The 24,010-nt window shown below is 30.4% G+C and overlaps 2 protein-coding genes and 1 long non-coding RNA gene across 5 annotated transcripts; 1 reads left to right on the plus strand and 2 right to left on the minus strand.

Moving 5' to 3' along the window:
• Positions 1-6,724: 6,724 nt before the first annotated feature.
• LOC111675081 lies at positions 6,725-8,318 on the plus strand. The gene is made up of 3 exons (XR_006941636.1): positions 6,725-7,165; positions 7,235-7,968; positions 8,031-8,318. It is a non-coding gene; the product is annotated as an uncharacterized LOC111675081 (long non-coding RNA).
• LOC111675080 lies at positions 8,295-21,356 on the minus strand. 3 transcript variants are annotated; one of them, XM_046956490.1, is made up of 2 exons: positions 21,078-21,356; positions 8,295-9,371 (listed from the first exon to the last, which is right to left on the minus strand). In XM_046956490.1, the coding sequence occupies exons 1-2, from the start codon at positions 21,165-21,167 to the stop codon at positions 8,991-8,993; spliced, it is 471 nt and encodes a 156-aa protein (XP_046812446.1). In that variant the 5' UTR covers positions 21,168-21,356; the 3' UTR covers positions 8,295-8,990. The 3 variants fall into 3 exon arrangements, 1 of the variants encoding a protein (XP_046812446.1); XR_006941626.1 differs by lacking the exon at positions 21,078-21,356 and adding an exon at positions 18,097-18,195 and having other exon boundaries at positions 8,405-9,371; XR_006941628.1 differs by lacking the exon at positions 21,078-21,356 and adding an exon at positions 10,704-11,237 and having other exon boundaries at positions 8,405-9,371.
• Positions 15,132-16,721, minus strand: LOC124421385. Its single transcript, XM_046956483.1, has 2 exons — positions 16,681-16,721; positions 15,132-15,766 (listed from the first exon to the last, which is right to left on the minus strand). Exons 1-2 carry the CDS (start codon positions 16,697-16,699, stop codon positions 15,147-15,149), a joined length of 639 nt encoding a protein of 212 aa, XP_046812439.1. The 5' UTR covers positions 16,700-16,721; the 3' UTR covers positions 15,132-15,146.
• Positions 21,357-24,010: the final 2,654 nt, after the last annotated feature.

The raw sequence follows: 24,010 nt of genomic DNA on the forward strand, positions 1-24,010 counted from the left end.
TCGATCGGTATACTTTAAGGTGGGTATTAGACCAATATTTTTGTATGTTACAAACATCAGCACAAACGTATAATACCCTCCCCACTATAGTGGTGTAGGGTATAAAAATGAACCCATTATAGGTCAATTTTGGGAAACATAATTTTCGACCCGATATTTTTGAGGTTTATCTAAAAAATCGGAAAAAATGCCTTTATAGGTAAATATATAAATTTGATTGTTTTAAAGCTAAGATATTAAGGTAAAATATGTTTTTGTAAGTATTATAGTTCCTGAGATATTAATAATTTAATTATGATTTTGCTTTTAAAAAAAACGTATTAATCTTTGTTAAGAGAAGCCGGTGTTGGACATACAAAAGAGGAGAAAATCTTTGCGCCCGGCCGTAGGCTGTCTATTCAGGAAATCTTTATTAAGCGAAGCCGGTGTTGGCTATTAACATATAGAAATTTATAATAGAATTATATAGACATTTTTTCCGATATCTTTTAGATGAAAAAAAGTCGGGTCAAAATATATATTTTCCGGAAAAAAACCCAAAGTCGGTCCATATTTTAGTATCATTATATATTATTGGAAAGGTATTTTTAATATCTTTAATTTGATGTATAAATTTTTTGTACGTTTTTGTACTTTTTGAAATTTCTATAATATTGAACATAAAAACATGAAATTAGGCATGTATGGCCGAGAACCCATAAAAGGGGACATTTTGATAATTTCTCGTTCCTCAAAAAGTACTTTTTAAAATTTGTATAATATTGAACTTAGAAGCATGAAAATTTTACTTTTAGATTTTTTGCATAATATTAAACCTAGAAATGTGAAATTAAACACGGATTACGTGAGAACCTCAAATAGAGAACATTTTGGTACTTTTCGTTGTTCAAAAGGTACGTTTTGAAATTTCTATAATATTAAGAGATCTGATAAAAATGGTATTTTTGGTACTTTTCGGTTCTTCAAAAGGTACTTTTTGAAATTTCTTTAATACTGAACATAGAAACATGAAATTAAACATGTATGGCCCGGATTAAGTAGAATCTCAAATAGAAAACATTTTGGTACTTTTCGTTCTTCAAAAGGTACTTTTTGAACTTTCTATAATATTGAACCTAGAAACATGTAATTAAGTATGTCTGACTCCGATTAAGTGAGAACTCATAAAAGGAGACTTTTTGGTACTTTTTTTTCCTTAAGGAGTACTTTTTGAAATTTCTATAACATTGAACCTAGAAACATGAAATCAAGTATGCAGAGTCCGGATTAAATGAAAAAATAAAAGTGGACCTTTTGATACTTCTCATTCTTCAAAAGGTACTTTTTGACATTTCAATAATACTGAACCTAAAAATATATTAATTAAGGAGACTTTTTTATACTTTTTCGTTCATCAAAAGGTAGTTTTTGAAATTTCTACAATATTGAACCTAGAACCATAAAATTAAGTATGTAGATTTCGGATTAAATGAGAACATATAAATTGGGACTTTTTGGTACTTTATCGTTCTTCAAAAGGTACTTCTTTAAGTATGTATGACTCGGATAAAGTGAGAACACCAGTGTGACCATTCTAGCACTTTTGCAGCTAGGTTTGGCATTTTTTATATTGATTTGGCATATTATTTAGCATTTTAAAAAAATTGATTTAGCAGTTTTATAATTTTTCCATATTAATATACAAAAACTTAAAAAGCAATGTTTGGGGCAAAAAATTTTGTAATAAGACGTATGTCTGAACCAAGAATGCCGATGTGGATTTTCATTGCCGTACACATAGGGAAATAATATATGCACGCCTGGTTCCAAATCGAAACAAAATTTTTAATAACATCCGTTGTCGTACATACATACGCCAACAACATGTAATGTTGACAACGCAACAAACATACATTGATTTTTATTTATATATACAGTGGAGAGCAAAATTGGATATATATCAATCAAGTTTATGAAACCCCAATATAATTCAGAAAATATTAAAGAAATAGATATTTGTTTCAAAATAAGCAATTAAAAAATAAAACAAAAGAAAATTCGGAAATATTGAAACTTTATCTCCACTTTTGCACGTTTAAATTTAATTAATCTAGCAACACAAATAAATTTAAAAATAACAATGTATTTGAGTACTGCTACTTGATTTACCTTTGAAGGAAGCAGCAAAACAAACAGTTACCATTTTTGAGTCCTATATGTAATTTTTGTAAATATTTTTATTTTCTAGTTTTAATAAGAACAAGTAAGAGTGCTATATTCCGCTGTGACAAATCTTATGTATATACCCTTCACCATAGTGTATTTTAAACATATTAGTTTTATAAATTTTTTCCCAACCACATTAATATTACGCCAAAAGCAAAACAAAATGAACAACAAGAAGGCTAAACGAAATAAAAAACAAAATACACAAGGCATCTAAACCAACAGACATCTAAACATACATAACGAAAAACAAAATAAACAACGCAATAAAACCAATCTATATCCAAATATACGAACAGAATTCACAAAACAAAAACAAAATACTCAACTCAATGACGCCAACAGCATCCAAACATGCAAAACGAAATACACAGTTGAAAAATCAAATACACAAATACATCTACACATACGTGTAAATCTTTTTCATGCTTATTTAACAAAGCACGAAAAATATGACATTTTTTATGAAATTTTTAGAGGTTGTCTCGGATTTTTGCTCATATCTCCGTTATTTACCGACCGATTTTGCTGATTTTAAATAGCGATCTTCTCGAAAGCATGTCTAACAGAATTATTGAAGATTCGGATCTTGCCGTTATCTGGGGTCCTCTAAAAACTGATTTCAACAAACACACAGACGGACAGACAGACAAACAGACGGATGGACATAACTAAATCAACTCCGCTACCTATAAGGATCCAGAATATATATACTTTATGGGGTCGGAACATTATATTATAGGAATTACAAACGGAATGACAAACTTATATATACCCTTCTCACGAAGGTAAAGGGTATAAAATCATTAAGTTTATTGGGAAACCAAATGGCCGAAATGGCAAAAAATAATTACTGTGCCTCCGAAGTGTAGCACTTTTCGGTGGCAAAAAAGAAAATATAAGCACACTAGAAGTTAAGAAAGATCGATCGTACTTGCTTTCGGAGCGAGATGCCAAAACTATTGACATCCAAACAGGTATGGATTGTCTTAAATTTTGCAATAAGCACAAAAACTGGATTGTTGATGACCGATGAAACGAAGACTACTCGTTTTCAGTCTGATGGCAAGGAATATAACTGGCACCGCCTAAAGCTTAAAAAATCACCAAGTAAAAGAAACGGTGAAACATGGGGGAGGTAGTCTGATGGTGTGGGCTTGTATCACTTGGTATAATCTCGGTTATTTAGTAAAATTAGATGCTATAATGAAAAAGGAGGATTATTTGTTCTGATTTTGTGGAAAAATGTGCATATCCAGACTCAGATGTTATACTCCAACAGAATGGGGATCCGAAGCATACGGCGAAAATCGTAAAAAATTGGCTTTCAGCGCAGAATTTTCAAACTATGCAATGGCCAACTCAATGCCCGGAAATCTATCTAATTGAAAATTTATGAATTCAAGTTCCCAATTAGAATTACTTTTAATCTTTAATTACTTGAAATGTAATTGTAATTGAAAATATAGTCATTACCCCCCATGCCTGGTTTGTGATTCTTGGGTAAAATCGTCAACAGGCCCTTTTTTATACTGAAAATCGTCAAATCTGGTAACAGTGATATCTCAACGGCAATGTCGCCAACCACAAGACGATAGTTTACTTTTCATCCAAAATGCATGAAAACTCATTGTCGACAGTGATTATCGTTTTAATTGTAATCATACTGTTTAACCAATTTTTTCGTAGACCGATTATACGCCGTCGCTTTACCCTAAAGTGTTAACTAAGGCGTAATGAAATTTTGTCGGCGAAGGAGTCGTTACCAACAATAAGAGTATAAGAAGCATCAATTATGTAGTTACGACTAAAATTGCGTGTATATACATATGTAGCGTCTTATGGGCTGTGAAAAATTATTATTACCCAAATTGTGTAAAACAAAATATTTACAAGTTAATGCTTAACTAATAATTCATATAAGGAATACAAAATCTTAATACAAATCGTAACTGTGTTTCTAAAAAGGCTAAGCAGTCAAAACACCGCTAAAAAAGTAAATGTAAAAAAAGCAAATTATTTCAGTGTAAAGTGAATTTCATGTGTCCATATACATAATTACATGTATATGTATGTATATATAGATGGAGTATTAAATACATGCATGGGTGCATGCACAGATGTATACATGTATGTACCTCAATACAGTTGGTACTAAATATATAAATTTTGTTGCAAATAATTCCGCCACCCAAACTGCGCCAATATTTCCACAAAAATAGAACGAGACAATGAAATGAAATAGCGTTACAAATCTCACAAAGTATACAGAGATGTCACTTTTGACATTTGAAAAAGTCTAAAATCAGCTTTTGTTTGATTTTGAAATTGTTTGGTGAGAAGAGGTATATAAAATACAGCTAAAAAAATCATTGAATTCGTTTTGTGCGAAAGAGAGAGAAATAGTTTTTTGCTCGTGACGTCTCTGTATACCCTGTGCAAATCTGCTTATACAAAACTATCCTAAACCCAGAGCTACCAGATGGCTGTTGAAGATAGTGCTGTGATTTTAATTTTTGTGTTTAATCGAATAATCGATTAGCTGTACCTCATGCTTATTTGAGGACATTTAATTTAAATGTTATAATAATAAACATGAATAATAAATATGACTTGGTTATCCCAAAATATATAGGTATATACATATGTATATTATAAACTAGTGTCCTTGAATTTATTGCTCATTTAATGTATAGAATATAACTGTATGTTGGCACTTTTAATTACCAGCAACATGTCAATTAATTTCCTATATAATAAGGGCTAGAAACATACAATGTTATACAAGAATATTTATTTTGCCTGACACTGCCAAACTCCATTAAAAAAAATCTAATTCATTCTTCGCTAAATCAAGTGACTGTCTTGATAAAACTAATAAAATAAAGCCGTTTTAACAGCTGAATGTTTTTGTCGATTGAAATTTAGCCATACGCATGGTATATTACATGGCGAAACTAATATGATGAATTCATTTCAACATCTGATTGTTTTTTTGTCCATGGAAATTTAGCCCGAAGATGTCAAACTTTATATAAAAAAATTCTCTATCAAACCCGACGGTGTCAAACTACATATATAAAAATTTAATGAATTCGCCGCAAAATGAAATGAATATGAATACAGTTTTGATTTTTTTATATGTAGTTTGACAGTGTGTTGGCACTTTGTAGTGTAGGCATACTGTCAAACTCGATATATAAAAAATAAAATGAATTCGCGCAGTATTTATGAATTCGCCGACGACACTACTTTATAGTTAATATTAGGGTTCTATAGTTGAAATGAAAAGCCGACTTTTCGACTTTTTGCATTTAGTTAAAAGTCGACTTTTTGCATTTAGTTAAAAGTCGACTTTTTGCATTTTATGAAAAGTCGACTTTTCGACTTTTGCATTTTATGAAAAGTCGATTTACGGTACCGAATGTCAGTTGTGTCCAAACAAGTATCATCCAATTTGCAAATGTCCATCGTTTCTGCAAATGGACTATTCCAAGCGCTTTAAGGAATCCCAAAAGCTAAGTTTGTGCATTAATTGTTTCTCTAAAACACATTCAGTTCAGAATTGCAATAATCTAACTTATTGTTTCCAATAGAACACAACACATTTCACCATAAGAAGTCAGAATCTTCCACAGAACCTAGTATGAGTTCAAATTCAGGGCCATTTCCTTTTTAGTCCTTTCTAAATTAATCCTGCACTACCAATACTATTCCTAAACAATATTTTAGTCCTTTTTGCTAACAAAAATATGTATTTGTGACATTCGACTTTTCTCCTTTTTTATATATACTACAATAAATATATTATAAAAATATTATTATAAAAAAATTTTAAACAATATTAGCGTTTTACTGTCTTTTGTTTTGATGTATATTTTTGTTCATATTTCTTTTTATTATACCCTACACCACTATAGTGGGAAGGGTATTATGCGTTTGTGCCGAAGTTTGTAACACCCAAATATTGGTCCTAGACCCACCTTAAAGTATACCAATCGGCTCAGAATCACTTTCTGAGTCGATTTAGCTATTTCCGTCTGTCCGTCCGTCCGTCCGTCTGTGTGTCCATGTAAACCTTGTGCGCACGCTACAGGTCGCAATTTTCAAGATAATTTGATGAAATTTGGCACATACTCTTTTTTTGGTTCAAGGACAAACGCTATTGAAAATGGTTGAAATCGGTCCATTATTTCTCCTAGCCCCCATACAACCGTACCCCCTGAATCGGGCCTTTTGGCTCACAATTACGTTAAATGTTTTATAATGTCAACCAAAAATCAGCAAACATTAGTTTTATAGAACAATAAATGACAATACTAATTTTAATAGTGATCGGGCCTCATTTGACCCTAGTCCCCATATAAACTCCCCTTCAGAAAATGACTCGAAGGTCAAAATTAACTTATAATTACTAATAAAACGATCAAAATCTACATAAATGACTTTGAAGTAGACATAAATTCATTTACCAAAATTTATATGGATCGGCCCATATTTACCCCTTCTCCCCTATGAGCCCTCTTGAAGTAAATCTCTTTTTTGTCAACAATAAGTAAAAAATTTCACAATAAAACAAATTAAATGCTTTATATTAAAAAAAATCTATAATTCTACGTATTTCTTTTAACCGTAAAATTTTTGTAGACGGCCTTCTGTTTATCTATCTGAGTATTTCCGCTTTTACCCCATATACAGTAGTTATCAAGCTATTATAAGTTTTTTAATTTGATGTACATTAATTTATTAGGTAAATTTTAAAATTAAAAAGAAGGACACGGTAATGCGATGTGCTATAAGTCCACGAATCCGGTTAGCTATTACTTTGCGGTATTTAGCATCAGGAGATTCTTTTAGATCTTTGGAATTTCTTAGCCACGTTTCCAGAAAAACCATAAGCCAGTTTGTGCCTGAAGTACTTAATGCAATCGTAGAATGTTTGCAATCTAAATATTTGGTGGTAAGATTTTCTATTACTCTGTAAGATTAAATTGTACATAGTTATTTAATTATTTCTTATCGTTTTAAGTTTCCATCTAATGAGAATGAATGGCTTCAAGTTGCAAATGAGTTTAATCGTTTGTGGTAATTCCCTCACACATTAGGAGCAATGGATGGCAAGCACATCCGAATCAAAGCTCCTCCACATTCAGGTTCGGATTTTTTTAATTATAAAGGGTTTTTTAGTACCGTTCTCTTCGCGGTTGGCGGAAATGGTGGTGCATCCGATGTGGTTATATTAAAAAATTCATCATTATATTCACCTTTGAAAGAGGAAATGCTAAAGATACCCCCAGACGAATTTCTGAAAGAACAGAATGTCAAAACTACATATTTTTTATAGGGGATGGTATTTTTGGTTTAGAACGCCATATAATGATTTAAAATTTTCCATCGTCCTATTGAAGTTAACATAGAAACATGCGATTTGCTGTAAAAACCTGCTGTATTTTACATTATTATTTAACAACAGATATGGTTGAGACTTATTTAAACGAAACACTATCGGCAAATTTACCTGAAACAATATTACCTCTACCATCACAAAGTCACGATACAATTAGATTTGCCAATGAAGCGAGAGACAACGTTAGAAAGTATCTCGTTACAGATGGAGACGTACCATTTCAATGGAATAAGATTAAAAAACAAACAGCAAATCCGGTTACCGTTACAATTAATTGAGGCATCAAAGCCAACAAAAATTTTAATTAGAATATTTGTTTATGTTTAAACTTCTCTACCTCCTGGTGTATATGTAAAGTAAGGGAATTATTATTAGAATATAAACAGAAGACATTTTTATTTTTTCTTTCAACTTACAGAGTTTATGAAGACAAACAAACCCCTTATGAGAATGGAATGTATTTCTTCGATATTCAATTGGGATGAAACACTTTGATGGGTAAAGTGTCTGAATTCAATAATACGCTGCTAAAAATGATCGTTTCCATTGGTACCAGAACCATATTTTAATGAATTTGCTTAGTCTCAATCTTCGTGAAATAAAACTTCATTCAAATGTAAAACAAAATATTAATTTAAAGAAAAGACAATTTTCAAAACAAATTAATTTTATTTTTTTTCTCAAAAATTTGAACAAAAACACAAAAATATTTTTAAAAATAAAAAAATATATAAAACATATTTCTTGAATTCATTTTGTACATAGTGAAAGAGAATGTTAAGGTTAGGAAATACGTCAGTCTAAGTTTTTTAAAGACTTTACAATATAAATTTAATAAATGTTAATGTAATATACATGAATTAAATTTAGCAAAAGTTTGTGAAGTGGAAACTTATTCAAAGTACTTAATTATATAAAAATTAATTATATAAAAACATAATGCAGGTACACACATTAGTATACATATATGTAATTCAAATTAGTACACACTTCGCGCAGCGAACTACTGACTTTGTTAATTTGTGATACATATAAAGGTATTCATTTATAGATTTCATTTGTCGGTTTTGCTACATATCGTCACCTGAAACGCAAAGGGGAAAAATTTCAAAATCGATTCTTATGTAATACATCAAACGAAAAGCCTACCAAAATTATTGAATTTATTTGCACAAAACAAAAGGCGAAACATTTAAATATTAAAGGTAAAAAGTCCCATTTATCCATTTTTATAAACGACATTGTCAACTATCAAAACAAATGATAGCTTTCACTATTAAACAATTTGTTTATTTACAAGAAATAAATCGCGTAAAATTTTAAAAATGTTAGATAGGGCCGTTTGCGTTTTAGGTGACGATACATAAATTAAAAATAATTAGAATATTTCGGAATTACAAATAGCTTTTTCTAAGATATTGCTTTTGGATTCTGCTTCCATAAATTTTGATAACACCAACTGAATTTCTGCCATAGCTTTTGTGGCTGAAATTAAAGACATTTCAGACAGTTGAAGTTCCACAGATTTTCCGAAACTTGAAAACATTGTATCTTTTTCTTCACAGTTGAATAATATTTTATCTAGCGCTGAATTAATTTTTTTGCCCCTTTCAAGTTTAATTTTTTTGGTCTTTGATTTTGTGGATGTTGTTGGCGTTTCGTTTAAGGAAATGTCGGAGAAGCTTTCTTGGCTGTATTCGTAAAATTCCGTATTCACTGTTTCTGGGGTAAGTTCAATTACTTCCTTTTCACATATATTCTGAAAATTTAAAGTCAATATATTACTTTTTAAGAAATTAGTAATCCATGCCAAACGCTAACCAAGAAAATCCCAAATACTTTTTACCTTTACTTTACTTTACCTTTACTAAATATACGGAATTAAGAAAATATTTTGTAATTGCTTTATATAGATATTATAGTAGGTTTTAGTCTATTTTACTACCTAATCTATAGTCTAGTTTGCAGTCTAGTATATACACTAGACTAAGTATAGGCTAGACTATACCATAGTATATATATACTAGGATTTAGACTAGACTATAAACAATAATGTACTCACTATACAATTTTCTAGGACTAGGCAATACCATGGACTGTACTATAATATAGGCTAGACCAGGGGTCGGCAAACTTTTGAGTCGGAAGAGCCAAAATTTACAGTTTACAAAACATTTGTTTATTAAAACTTTACAACTACTTTGTGAATTCACTTCAAAAACATAATTTTTGATTTAATTGTCTAAAGGACATTCTGCAAGGAATCTTTCTTATATTAAAGTAGGGCGACAGTGTTATTATTTAAAAGGCATTTGGAAGCATATGAGGAAATTTAAAAATCGTTAAAATTGATGACGCAGATAATAAAGTATAAAGTAATATATTAATTTTGTGGCAATTTACTAAATCCAATATAAGGTCCTTTTCAGAAATGCATAACGATAATAATTGACTTAACAGTAGCAATATAGCGACAAAATTTAAACAACTTTTATAAGAACAAAAATCTATCCTTCAAGTTTGATTTTAACGCTCATAACTGTCTTAATAATAGCAGTATTATGACGAAATTCAATACAAAAAAGAATACAAAACTCTTACCAAATTTGGTAACTATCGACTGATATTTGGTCCTACCCCCATATAAGATTACCATTAAGTGACTTAAGTCTACTTCAGAAAATGACTCTAACGCTCATAACTGATTTAATAATACATATATGCAACAGGCTTAATAATAGCAGCATAGTGGTGAAATTCATTATAAACAAGTTTATAGGAACAAAAATATCTGTACCAAATTTAATAAGGATGGGTTCAGAATATAGAGTCTACTTTCGAAAACAACGAAAAATACAAGTATAGTGATAGGTCCATAATACGCATTCTTATTTATAGCCAAAAGTGTTATGTCAAAAATATATCAATCTTTTATAGATCACTGTAAAACCTTACCAAAACGTGCCGTAGTTTGCCGACCCCTGTGCTAAACCCTGTGCCCTGTGCTATAGATTACACAATAGACTAGACAAAGTATTGAAATTTTCTAATATATAATAGGCATGGGTTATTTTATGTTGGTATATACTACCGAAGAAAAATTAATACAACAACGTTATCTAAAAAACGCATTTCTTGAAAATAGTATAAATGGGGTCTGTAGATATCATCTACTGTTGATCCAGATTTTTTGGATTTATCCATCTTTTTTTCTCCATTACATATGCTGATCTCAGGTTTTTAATTTTTTTTTAGTATCATCGGTAGATTTATTAAGGTTTTTTGAAATTTCTTCCCACGCATTTTTTTCAATGGAAATTGTCTATATAGTGTTATCACTTTAAAACCTCTCCACGGTCCATTCCATAATTTGGTAGTAACTGGAAAAAGATACGTTTTTCGAAATAAATCACTTTAACTTCCGAACTCGAATTTACACATCCGTGTGTTTAAAATACACTACACATACGCTTGTTTCAAAGCTCCAACAAAAAAAAAGTGCACAGCAGATTGTTTAGAAACAATTACACAGAGCTCCAAAAATAACTTTATCGTTCAAGCTTGAATTTGCACAAAATATTTACTTCAGGGCACTTCTTTCAATCGGTGTACAGCCGATTGTTTAAAACATGTACATGCACTATATATATATATATATATATATATATATATATATATATATATATATATATATATTTATATATATATATATATATATATATATATATATATATATATATATATATATATATATATATAATATATATATATATATATATATATATATATATATTATATATATATATATATATATATATATATATATATATATATATATATATATATATATATATATATATATATAATATATATATATATTATATATATATTATATTATATATATATATATATTATATATATATATATATATTATATATATATATATATATATATATATATATATATATATATATATATATATATTATATAGTGTATGTAAATGTTTTAAACAATCTGTGTTAATGGACTAAAGTCCATTAATTGCGGTTATTTCTACCATGGTTATTTGTACCATTGTCCGACATAACTGATTTTGGCAATCCTCGTCTAGCTAAAAATAGTGCAACAGCAGCTAGAAATGCTTCTGATGTTAAACTAGATCAAGCTTCTAAATGAATGGCTCTTGTAGCAAAACATACAAAGATACATGCGTAACCTTTCATATATGGTGAATTTCGCAAATTGCCAGACTTGATCTGAAATGGACCAGCAAAGTCGACACCCGTATGTGGGAACGGTAATGAGAGAGTGGATCTCTCTTTTAGCAGTGCAGCCATTATTTGCGATTTCACTTTGTTGTTTGTAACGAACACAGGTTAGACAATGATGAACGCATTTCTTGACTGTTCTTTTTAAACCAGGAATATAGAACTGGCTTCTTACTGCGCTCATCATAAGGGTTTTGCCAGCATTGACTAGAGTTTTGCGGACAAACTCCAGAAAAATTTTGCAAAATTGAGAAGAGTTAGGGATAATTATGAGAAATCGCTCATCGTACGTAAGCGAGGCATTAGCTAATCTATCATTAACCCGCATAAGACCTTGAGTGTCGAGAAATGGATTTAGAGTAAGCAGAGAGCTTTTCTTTGAAATATGCTTAGAATCCTAAAGATTCTTTAAATCTTCAGAATAATGAAACTTCTGCGTTAGTCTAATATATACAATTTTTGTGTTATTAAGCTCTTCGTGAGAGAGCGTTAAACTTTCAAACTTAGTTTTCTGTAATCTTTTATTAGTAGAACGTAAGAACCTATAAATATATGCTATTACGGCGAGTGCTCGCCGATATGAAGAAAATCTTTGGATTATATTGAGTTCATCTGTAACGGAACAGTGAACTTCAACTTTTCTTTGTTCCATAAGAGCTATGGCAGGTGGGTTCGATTTAGGCCAATTGTCTTGGTAGTCAAGTAGCCACATTGGTCTATACCACCATTAAGGATTTTTTTTTAAGATCTTGTGGTTTACACCCTCGTGTTCCAAGATCTGCAGGATTTTCATGGGTTAAAACGTCGTTCCACTTAGCATTACCAACATTTTCAATGATTTGAGATGTTCTGTTGGCAACATATGTTTTCCAAACTGATGGATGTTTTTGTAACCATGCTAATACTATAGTGGAATCTGACCACAGGAAAAGTTGAACACTTTTAAATGAATTGTTAGTTAGAGTTTGTTTAATTAGTTTTGAGAGCAGTAATGCCCCACATAACTCTAACCGAGGAAGACTTACACGTTGCAACGGCGCAACTTTGCTGGACAGACATTCTAATCTGCTAGTAGCGAAAGCAGATTAGAATGTCTGCCAGACACATTTTCCACTCGAATATATATTGTTGCGCAATAGGCTTGTTCAGATGCATCACATAAACCATGGATCTGGATTTTGCTATCTGGATGGAAATGGATCCATCTAGGGATTTGAATGGATCTTATGTGTATAAAATCTTCTAAGAAAATGTTCCAACATGAAAGAATCTGAGGTTTCACATCTTCATCCCCTTCGAATAATGGGCGTTAGCCACCCTGCGGTGTCAAACAATTTAGCGACCGCTTTTGTTGCTTTTGATGCGAAATCGGGAATTTCGACTTTATAAGTGAAGGAATCACTGTATGATTTCCACTGAATACCTAACGTTTTCGTAGAGCTCGAATCGTAAATTTTAAGAAATCTGCACTTAAAATATCTTCAGTTGGTATATTTTCTAATAATTTGCTATTATTTGTCGTAATTTTTTTAAGTGGAAATCCAGCTAATTTTAAAGAATTTATTAATTGACTTTGCGCTTCTAGGGCTGAAGCCAAAGTATGTCCACCAGCTAAAATATCATCGACATATGTTTCATGTCTTAATACGTGAGATGACAAAGGAGACTGTCTCTCTACATCTGTTGCTAACTGCAGCAACGTTCGTATAGCTAAATACGGTGCACAATTCACTCCGAAAGTGACTGTTAACAGCTCGTAATCTTCAATATTGCTTGAATTTTTTGTTCTATACAAAATTCTCTGAAACGGACAATCTGCTTCCGTTACTAATATATGGCGATACATTTTTTCGATATCTCCATTGAAAACGTATCTATATATACGCCAATTAAAAATAACTGACATTAAGTCAGATTGCAACGTTGGAATAATATGCAATACATCATTCAACGAAAATGAGCTTTTCGTTTTGCGAGAACCATTAAAGACTACTCTAACTTTTGTAGAAGTGCTTTCCGGTCTAAATACAGCATGATGTGGTAAATAATATGAAAAATACTTTCCATCTTTACAAATTTCGGAAGAATTTGTTTTCCTCATATGACCCAATGTTATATATTCTTCTAAAACACCATTATAAATCTGTTGAAGATCTATTTGTTTTTGTAATTTTGCCTCTAGATGAATATATTGACTTTTTGCTGCGAATCTTCCAGATTGCAAATACAAGTTTTGTGGAAATTCTTGTTTAAAAGGAAGTTTTACAACATATCTACCATCACTTCTGCGATATGTTGTCTTTTTATAAAGTTCTTCACAGTAGAGATCTGTTTCTGATAGAACTTTCGATTTTGGAATTTCTTCTGTTTCCCAAAATAGTTATTATATAATTTTCTTTCTTATTTTGAATATTAGCAGTTAGAGAAACGCCATGTAATTTCATTGGGCCATAAATATACCATCCATAGATGGAATTTTGAGCAAGGATATTGCTTAAGATATTCTTTTGTATTCCATCTTGAATGATATATGGAATTATATCACTACCGATTAGCATGTCTATTTGTGAAGATACCAAGAAATTAGGATCGGCTAATCTTAGATGTTTTATTCCCGAGAGATCAGCGTTTGAAATCGTATAGCTTGGCATAAATTTGGTTAAATTTGGAACTATTATAACTTGGGTACTGAGTGAGAACTGTTTTTTTCTACACAAAGTTATGGTAGATATTTTACTTGAATTTGCTACCACTGTACCCCATAATCCACAAATTTCAAAATTTGCATTTTGAGTTATTAAACCAAGCTTTTTTGATATTTTTTATTTAAAAATTATCGTTTTGATCCCGAATCTATTAGAGCTCTAACTGTAAATACTTCTCCTAAATAAAAAATTTCTACTAGAGCTATAGGTAATAAAATGTCATCATCATTGACAGAAAAGTTTGTTTGTGTGTTTGTCTTATGTACTGTAGACAAATTAGCTACATGGTGGTTGGCAGTTTATTATGTCCTCCGGTTGCTGAGAGGGATCAGCATGAAACGTATTGGACGTTTTGTTTTTATTTGCTTTATTCTTCTTATTACTGGAATAATTATCCAAATGAAGTAAGCTGTGGTGCTTGTTTTTACACTGGACACATGTAAAAACGCTTTGACAATTTGTATTTGTGTGAGCTGAAGACAAACAATTACTACAAATTTTGTTCTTTTCTACATAGTCAATTCTTTGTTTTACAGAAAAGTTTTGAAATTTAGGACAATTTCAAATGATATGTGTTTTATTACATAATTTGCAAAGCATATCATCATTCTTCGATTGAGCTCCTTTGTTCGGGTTTTCATATCTAGCTTTATTCAGCTGTGAAGAGATATTATAATTTCTACCCTGATTATGATATGGAACATAAGCTGGGTTTTGACTTCTGAATGTAGATATTCTTTCCATTACCTGATGTCTATTTATTAAAAATTCTTCCATTTCTGCCCAGGAAGGTAAACGAGTTGGAGAACTCAACGATTGCTCCCAAAGAGCTAATGTTTCATCAGGTAATTTTGTGGAACACAAATATATTAGGATTGGATCCCATTGATCGGTTCGTATACCATGAGCCTTTAAAATTGATAAACAATCGCTAATGGTAGTTTGAATCCTGTTAATAGATTCGCAATTTTCAGCCTTTGCTGCTGGTATATTAAATAGAATCTTCAACTGATTATCTACTAAAATGCGCTTGTTCTCATATCGCGCCCTTAACGCGTCCCACGCCAGTAAATAATTCTGATCTGAAAGTGGATATTTAGCTACAATACTACCTGCTTCGCCCTTTGTTTTATTCCTTAGATGATATAACTTTTGAGCCTGTGTCAATCGAGGGTGATTACCAGGGAAACCAAAATATGCAAATGCATGTTTTTTGTGGTGCGTCGTATGGACTCATGGATAAGATATTTATAAGTTTCAGACCAATTTAAGAATTTTGGCATCGATTTGTTAGAGCATATTTTTGCATATTTTACCCATAAGAGCATAATTTTGCATGATTTGACTTTTTTAGCATATTTAAGGCATATTTTCGAGTTTTTAGAGCATATTTTACTTTATAAGTGCATATTTTGATGTTTTCGCTTTTTTTCGTTTTTGTACATTTTCAAAACTTTATTTAAAAAAATAAAATTTAATTTTTTTATTTTTAATTTTTCAGCCTATTTTACAATTTTGAAAAAAAATTCGTTTGTAGAACTTAATAACTGCAAAAAATACATTACTCTCACGAAAACCAATGTTATAGTTTTTTGTTCAATAAAGCATTACATTTTAAATCAGACATAAAACCTATTACTTTTGATTTCATGAGACCAATCCATTTTTATAGCTTAAAAACTAATTATTGGAATTTATGACAACACCGATTAAAATGTCAGTTTAGAAGGTATGAATACAATTGGTAGAAATGTGTCAAACTTTGTCGTTTGAAATATGTTTTTTGGGGTCCAAATGGTTTCATGTTATTTATTGGTTATCTGAACGTAAAACGGAATTCTATTAAACTAGTTCTTCGAACTATGAAATGAGTCAATTATAAAAAATCTTGTAGGATGAAATATGACACTAAACATTTATTATTTCATTACAATTTCTGTCTTTTTGAGCTTTTCAATGTTAAAAAATAATGAAAAATTTTATTTTTAGAGCATATTTTTTAAATTTTAAGAGTATATTTTGAGTTTTTTACGGCATATTTAAAGCGCTTAAAACACTTTTTTAAGAGCATGTTTTCGGTTTCCCTGGTGATTACCATAAATGGCGGTAAACATATCGCGGAATGATGGTCATTCCTCATAACCCCCATAATTCCTGAGTATCACAAGGAGGAACCTTTATACAAATCTACGAATCATTAAATGTGGCATTAATATATACATATTCGAAGTATTGAACAAAGTAGAGTTAGTCGGTTGATCGGGCCATAGACCTTGATTACTAGAAGCTCTGTGCATCTTCAATTGGTCCATCATATTCGTCCTTAACCGATCCAAATCTTACTTTTGCCGTGCATTTTTCGCTCTCAGGAAAAATATTCTCATTAGTTAAAATTAAATCATCAAAGGCTTTTCGAACTGATTGCCAGTCCTCTTCAAGGGACTGCAATTTCGTATCGAGAAGTGACTCGGTTAAATTTTCCAATGGAGTTATATCAAACTTGGAACAAGATCCAACTAAATTATCGCATTCTAAAGCGAACTTAGCACATAATGTGGAGCCCATTATTGAAAAAGTTCAAATAAATTGTTTAAAATGGAAAATTAAAAAGCCAAATGAGGAATACTAATATCGAAAAAGCCAAATCAATGAAAAGAACAATTAACAAGTACAACAGTAAGTTGTATACAAGTCCTATATTGTACCTAATATACCAAATCTAATTGCGTAGAGTGACCGCTAAATCGCGAAAAAATATTTCTAAAAAGTTAAATAAAAAAATCTTTCAATTGAAAAAATATTACAAAATAGTTCCGTTTACAGGTCCTATATTGTACCTAATATGCCGGATCTAACAGCGTAGGGTGACCGCTAATTCGCGAAAATATTTTTCCAAAAAGATTTTACTCGAAATTTAATTAAAAATTTAGGTCGGTGTTATAATTAGCATTGAACTAATCAGACCGACTCACAATGTGTAGGGAACACACAAATTACAACAAACACAATAATGTATATATGTAATGTATGTTTGTCTTTGTTTTTTACTTTCTTTTGTTATAGCTACGGTATAGCATTTAAAAAATGAGAATATATTTTGTTATTTTAAGAGATAAAATAAACAAAAATCACCACCAAATTTACTTTAATAGTTTTATATAATAATATTGTAAATCGTAGTAAGTATGTATGTGCAATATTCAACAATGTTTTGATGGAAACAAAACAATAACAATCACTAGTTCTTGCACTAAATAGAATGAACTTTATATATAAAAAATAATTATGTATGTGAAGAATGGGAATTCTTGCGACTATACTTATTATTTTTTATATAAATTTTCAATTAATTTAGCACTTTCACTGTGGTTCAAAAAGGACCATAAATTCCAACTCTTAGTTTGGAGATTTGTTGCTTTTGTTTTTACTTTTTTAAGGAATTAACGAAGTTTTTCAATAGCAGAATTGAACTATGCTCACAAATAAAATAGAGAATATTATTTCTACTTACGTGTTGGTTGGTGGAAACACTTTTTTTGTTTGTTTTATTTTTTTTTCAAATAATTGGAGCACCGTCAAAACACCACTTTGACCGGGAGTCGTTCGGTAGGTAATAAGTTACATGGATATATATATATATATATATATATATATATATATATATTATATATATATATATATATATATATATATATATATATATATATATATATATATATAATATATATATATATAATATATATATATATATTATATATAATGTTTTTAGGTTTAATACTACAGAAAATTCGAAATTTACAGAAATTTAGAAAGATCTAAAAGTACCAGTACCAGTGGAGTACGAAAAAGTACCAAAGGACCTATTTTATTTACTTTCATATTCCTAAGTTCATAATTATAGAAAATTCAAAAAGTACCAAAAAATATTCCAATTTAAATTTTCATTCACTCAAGTCCCTGATTGCTTTTAAGGATTCTAAATAACTCCGGGCTCCACATGCTTAATTTCATGTTTCTTGGATCAATATTATAAAAAACACAAAAAGTACCTTTTGAAGAACGAAAAGTTATCAGAAAGTCCCCTTTTATATGTTCTCATTTAATCCAGGCTCTACATACTTAATTTCATGTTTCTAGGTTCAATATTATAAAAAAATTCAAAAAGTACATTTTGATGAACGAAAAGTCCCTTCATGCTTCTAGGTTTATTTTAAAGAAAACTCAAGAAAATACCTGTGTAGAACGAAAAAGTACCGAAAAGTCTATTTATTATTAATTTCATGTTTCGATTTCAATACCAAAGAAAACTCAAAAACTACCAGATGGAGAATGAAAAAGTATCACTTGGTACCAGGTTTCCAAATAACACCTCATTAGCATATTTAGTGTTTCTAAATCTAAAAATTTTATCTAAATTAGATCATTGTGTTTGAATAAAATCAAATTTTCAGTTTTTACCTCTTTTGGTACTTTTTTTCTACCCATTAACGAAATTCTATTCCAAAATGTTGCAACATCGTAGTGGGAGCCAGTTATTACGTATTTATATGTATAAGTTAATAAACCAAAATCAATGTTTTGTGAAAAAAGTACCAAAAATAGGTACAATTTTCACCCCTTAAACATCCGAATAACCAAAAAGTACTAAATTTATATTTTTATTTTTTTGTCAAGTTATGAAGGAGTCAAAAATATTGATGTATCAGTCAGTCAGTAACGCTACTCTTTTATATATAGATGTCCAAAAAAGATTATTAACTTACTTATTAAAAGAAAAATGAAATATATATTAAAATTTAAATTAGTTTTTATTTAATGTATTAATTCTTAATAATATTTGTTTCTTTAGATCGCTAATTGTAATGCCATTTGAAGAACGAAAAAGTACCCTTTATGGGTTCCCACTTAATCCTGGCTCTACATACTTAATTTCATGTTTCTATGTTCAATATTATAGAAATTTCAAGAAATACTTTTTGAGGAGCGAAAAAGTACCCAAAACTCCCCTTTCATTGGTTATCATTTACTACGGTCTCTATATGCTTAATTTCACGTTTCTAGGTTCAATATTATAGAAATTTTAAAAAGTACCTTTTGAAGAACGAAAAATACTAAAAAGTCCTCTTCTATAGGTTCTCATTTACTATGGTCTCTATATGCTTAATTTCACGTTTCTAGGTTCAATATTATAGAAATTTTAAAAAGTACCTTTTGAAGAACGAAAAATACTAAAAAGTCCCCTTCTATAGGTTATCATTTACTACGGTCTTTATATGCTTAATTTCACGTTTCTAGGTTCAATGTTATAGAAATTTCAAAAAGTACCTTTTGAAGAACGAAAAAGTATCAAAAAGTCCCTATAGGTTCTCACTTAATTCGGGACATACATGCTTAATTTCATGTTTCTGGATTCAAAATTATAGAAATTTCAAAAAGTACCTTTTGTAGAACGAAAAAGTTCCCTTTTATGGGTTCTCACTTAATCCGGGCCATTCATACTTAATTACATGTTTCTAGTTCAGTATTGTAGAAAATTCAGAAAGTACCTTTTAAAGAACGAAAAAGTACCAAAAAGTCCTCTTTTAAAGGTTCTCACATAATCCAGGCTCTACGTGTTTAATTTCATGTTTCTAGATTCAACATTATAGAAATTCCAAAAAGTACTTTTTGAAGAACGAAAGTACCAAAAAGTCCCCTTTATAGGTTCCCACATAATCCGGGCTCTACATACATAATTTCATGTTTCAATATTATGGAAATTTCAAAAGGTACCTTTTGAAGAACGAAAAAGTACCAAAAGGTCCCTGTTTATGGGTTGTCACTTACTCCGGGCTTTTCACGTTTCTAGGTTCAAAATTATACAAAAATCCAAAAAGTACCTTTTGAAGAACGAAAAAGTACCAAGAGTCCCCTTTTATAGGTTCTCACTTAATCTATCCTCTACATACTTAATTTCATGTTTCTAGGTTCAATATTATAGGAAATTCAAAAAGTACTTTTTGAAGAAGGAAAAAGTGCCAAAAATGCCCCTTTTGGCACTTTTTGATTTTACCAATAACTTGATGCGTTTTGTCATTTGCGGCCCGAATTAATGACTTGAAATTCATAATTTGAGAATTTATCTTTTCAGCATTTTCAACACAATCACGACCTAAGCAACTTATCGTCGCTCCACTATCTATTAGTCCTTTCAGTTCGAGTCCGTTTACGTTAATTTTCATATAAGGTCTTATATCGTGTTCGTTAGTTAAAATGGTTGGTGCTACTTCTCTTCTCTCCAATTTTCTTTTTTGAAATCTTTGTCTAGTATTCAGGATAGCTAGAATCTATAACATCGAAAATCTCTGCTCTTTTCCTATTGTAGTATTCTAATCTGATTTCATGCGGTATCAATTCTCTTAAAATCTTTTCCGATTTTTCATTTTTAATGATAACTTTTTCTTCTGTTTGTTCAGAAATATTTTGAACGTTGTTTGTTTCGCTTCCAGTTACCTGTATTTTGTATTCGCCTTCCGGTATGTAGTTATTTATTGTTTTCGTTAAACCATTTTGATTTACTGGAGCTGATTTTGTGTAGAACATGTTGGTCCAGTTTTCATCATGCTCTTCTGGCTGTTTCCCTTACACTTCGGGCAATTTGGGAAGATTACATTGTCGAACCCACACCTATAGCAAAATAGATTCCTCTGAGTAAGCGTACAATCGACGAACGTCCTAAACCTTTGCAGTTCCAGCAGATTAGTTGTTTGCCCGGGGTATTGATATGGTTAATATTTTTGATTTGATATTGGCTGTCTTCTTCAGGTATTCCAGTTCGCTTATCCTGTGGGTATTGGTTGGTTGTTGACGGTAGGACATTCTTCAAGCAATTGGTCTATACTGCTTATTCCCATAGGGAGAATTAACTGTGTCACACCATCTTTCAAATTATCTTTTACTAAACGTACTAGTTCATACTCCGGGATGCTGCTTCATAATTGATTTTGTAGTTTCACAATTTCGGCTATAAAAGCATCAGCTGATTCCGTAGGATGCTGGTCTTTCCATTTATATACATTGTTCAAACTAGTGAAGAACTATTATAAACATAAACCTAAAGTTAAAACTATAAAAACCCAAAGTGTAAACTGAAAGTTACTTTTATATACAAAATAAAATACTTAAAAAATTAAAAATTGTATTAAAACCCTAAAATTATAGTATAATAGAACTATATCACAATGTTAACACTTACCCTAAAATAATTAATAAAGTTTAAACCCTAAAACTAACCTAAAATATTTTATACACAAAATAAAATACTTAAAATAATATAATTAAAAATTGTATTAAAACCGTAGAAGTAAAGTGAATTATCAATAATTATTATAATTTGTGCACTTAATAGAACTATATCACAGTGTTAATACTTACCCTAACCTAAAATACTTACCTTATGTTAAATAAAACTTAACCTAATAATAGAGTTATATATCATTTACTTACCCCATATACTTACCCAAAAGATCAATAAAGACATAAGTATTAAAACGTTTAAGAAAAGATCCCAAGCCTTTCTTATTTACCCTTCTTTCAATTCCCGCGTAAGTACCCATCTACCCATCTCCCTCTAACCCCTAAATAAACATTGGTCCAATCGAGCCTTTAAGAAAAAAACGGCTATATTGATAAAAAAAAAAAAACAAGTATGAATGTATAGTCGGGCGTAGCCGACCATATGATACCCTACACCAGTCAGTATGTATGTTAAAAGTGGGGATTATTAAAAAAATAAAGCATTTGTTTTGTTTTTTACTTTATTTCGGAATATTTTTACTTTTTTTTTTTTGCAAAAAAAGAGATTTTTTTAGGAGGGCTCGAAGCGGAGTAGGGCAAAATATGGCCCTATCCTTAAAAATGTTGGTAGGGTTAAGTCTTCTTCAATATTATTTATGTATAAAATTTAAAAGTGTTATTAGTGTTTGTAAGTGAATTTTGATCTTTAAGTCATTTTCTGAAGGGGAGTTTGTATGAGGGATAGGGTCAAATGAAGCCCGATCATTACAAAAATCGGTAATGTCATTTAAAGTTCTATAAAACTAAGTTTTGTCGACTTTTGTTAACATAATAGATCATTTAAATTAATTATAAGCCAAAAGGCCCTATTTGGGGGTACGGTTGTATGGGGGCTAGTCGAAATAATGGACCGATTTTAACCATTTTCAATAGCGTTTGTCCTTGAACCAAAAAAGAGTATGTGTAAAATTCATCAAATTATCTTGAAAATTGCGACCTGTAGCGTGCGCACAAGGTTTACATGGACACACACAGCCAGCCAGCCAGACGGACGGACGGACATAGCTTAATCGACTCAAAAAATGATTCTAAGCCGATTGGTATACTTTAAGGTGGGTATAGGACGAATATTTTTGTATGTTACAAACATCAGCACAAACCCAATATACCCTCCCCACTAAAGTGATGTAGGGTATAACAACAAACATTAATCTAATACCCAATTGCTTAAAATACACAATGTTAAAAATACTAATTATATACACAAATTTATTAAAACCCCAATAAAAAACATTTGCACATATATTTAAAATAATACAAAACTTACAAAAAACACACACTGTATATATTGTTTGTTTGTTCTTTAAGTTACTTAGTTTTCGAAACTAAGATTTATTTGACCAGTAATTCAAATTATACAACGCCATCACCAATTCTAGCTAGAAAAAACTAGCTCATATGTTCCAATTAATAACTTAGGTTAAGTTAACACGATTGCACATGGTCAAATATGCACCTCAAGAAAAACTGTAACTCAGTACAGTTATCTGACGTCACACATTGGCCAATGCTGCTTGAAACGTAAAACTCTCGAAGGCAGAGCAAAAAGGATGGGATGATTACCCTTAAGCGATAATGGCAACGACGCACGACGGTCTTCCTCCACCCAGAGCTGAATTACGAATGCACACTGTTTATATTTTTGAAAATTTAAAAAAAAAACATTAACAAACAAAAATTAACAAGAAATAAAACACACACAAATCATATACACACGTTTAAACACATCTTCGCTTCCCTAATCGAAATTAAATTAATAATTAATAATCTAAAACTGTAAAATACAGAAACAAGATATTATCAGATACGTAATGTACAACAATAATACAATACAATTTTTTGTTTTCCCTTGAATTGTTTGTTTGTTTTTTAGTTCAAGCATACATACGTGTGACTTTTATTTCTATGTATTAGTAACAACTTTAAACGCTTTTAACTCCCGCAATTCTTAACCGATCTTATTAATACATATATTGTGTACATCTGAGAATAAAATCCTTCAAAATTATATATTTTTCGCTAATATCGTATGTATACTGTAGGAGTAAAAGGGGTCACAAAAAAATAACCTTGCTATTAATTATATAGAT

Source organism: Lucilia cuprina, chromosome X (assembly GCF_022045245.1).
Source record: "Lucilia cuprina isolate Lc7/37 chromosome X, ASM2204524v1, whole genome shotgun sequence".
Taxonomy (NCBI): Eukaryota; Metazoa; Arthropoda; class Insecta; order Diptera; family Calliphoridae; genus Lucilia; species Lucilia cuprina.

Bases quoted from the DNA above. Each gene is read 5' to 3' on its own strand.
- LOC111675080 (XM_046956490.1), bottom strand. From the start codon at position 21,167: ATGTTCTACACAAAATCAGCTCCAGTAAATCAAAATGGTTTAACGAAA. The intron at 9,372-21,077 runs GTAACTGGAAGC...TTAAATTTTCAG, and splicing joins AAGGCGAATACAAAATACAG to AATATATGTGAAAAGGAAGT.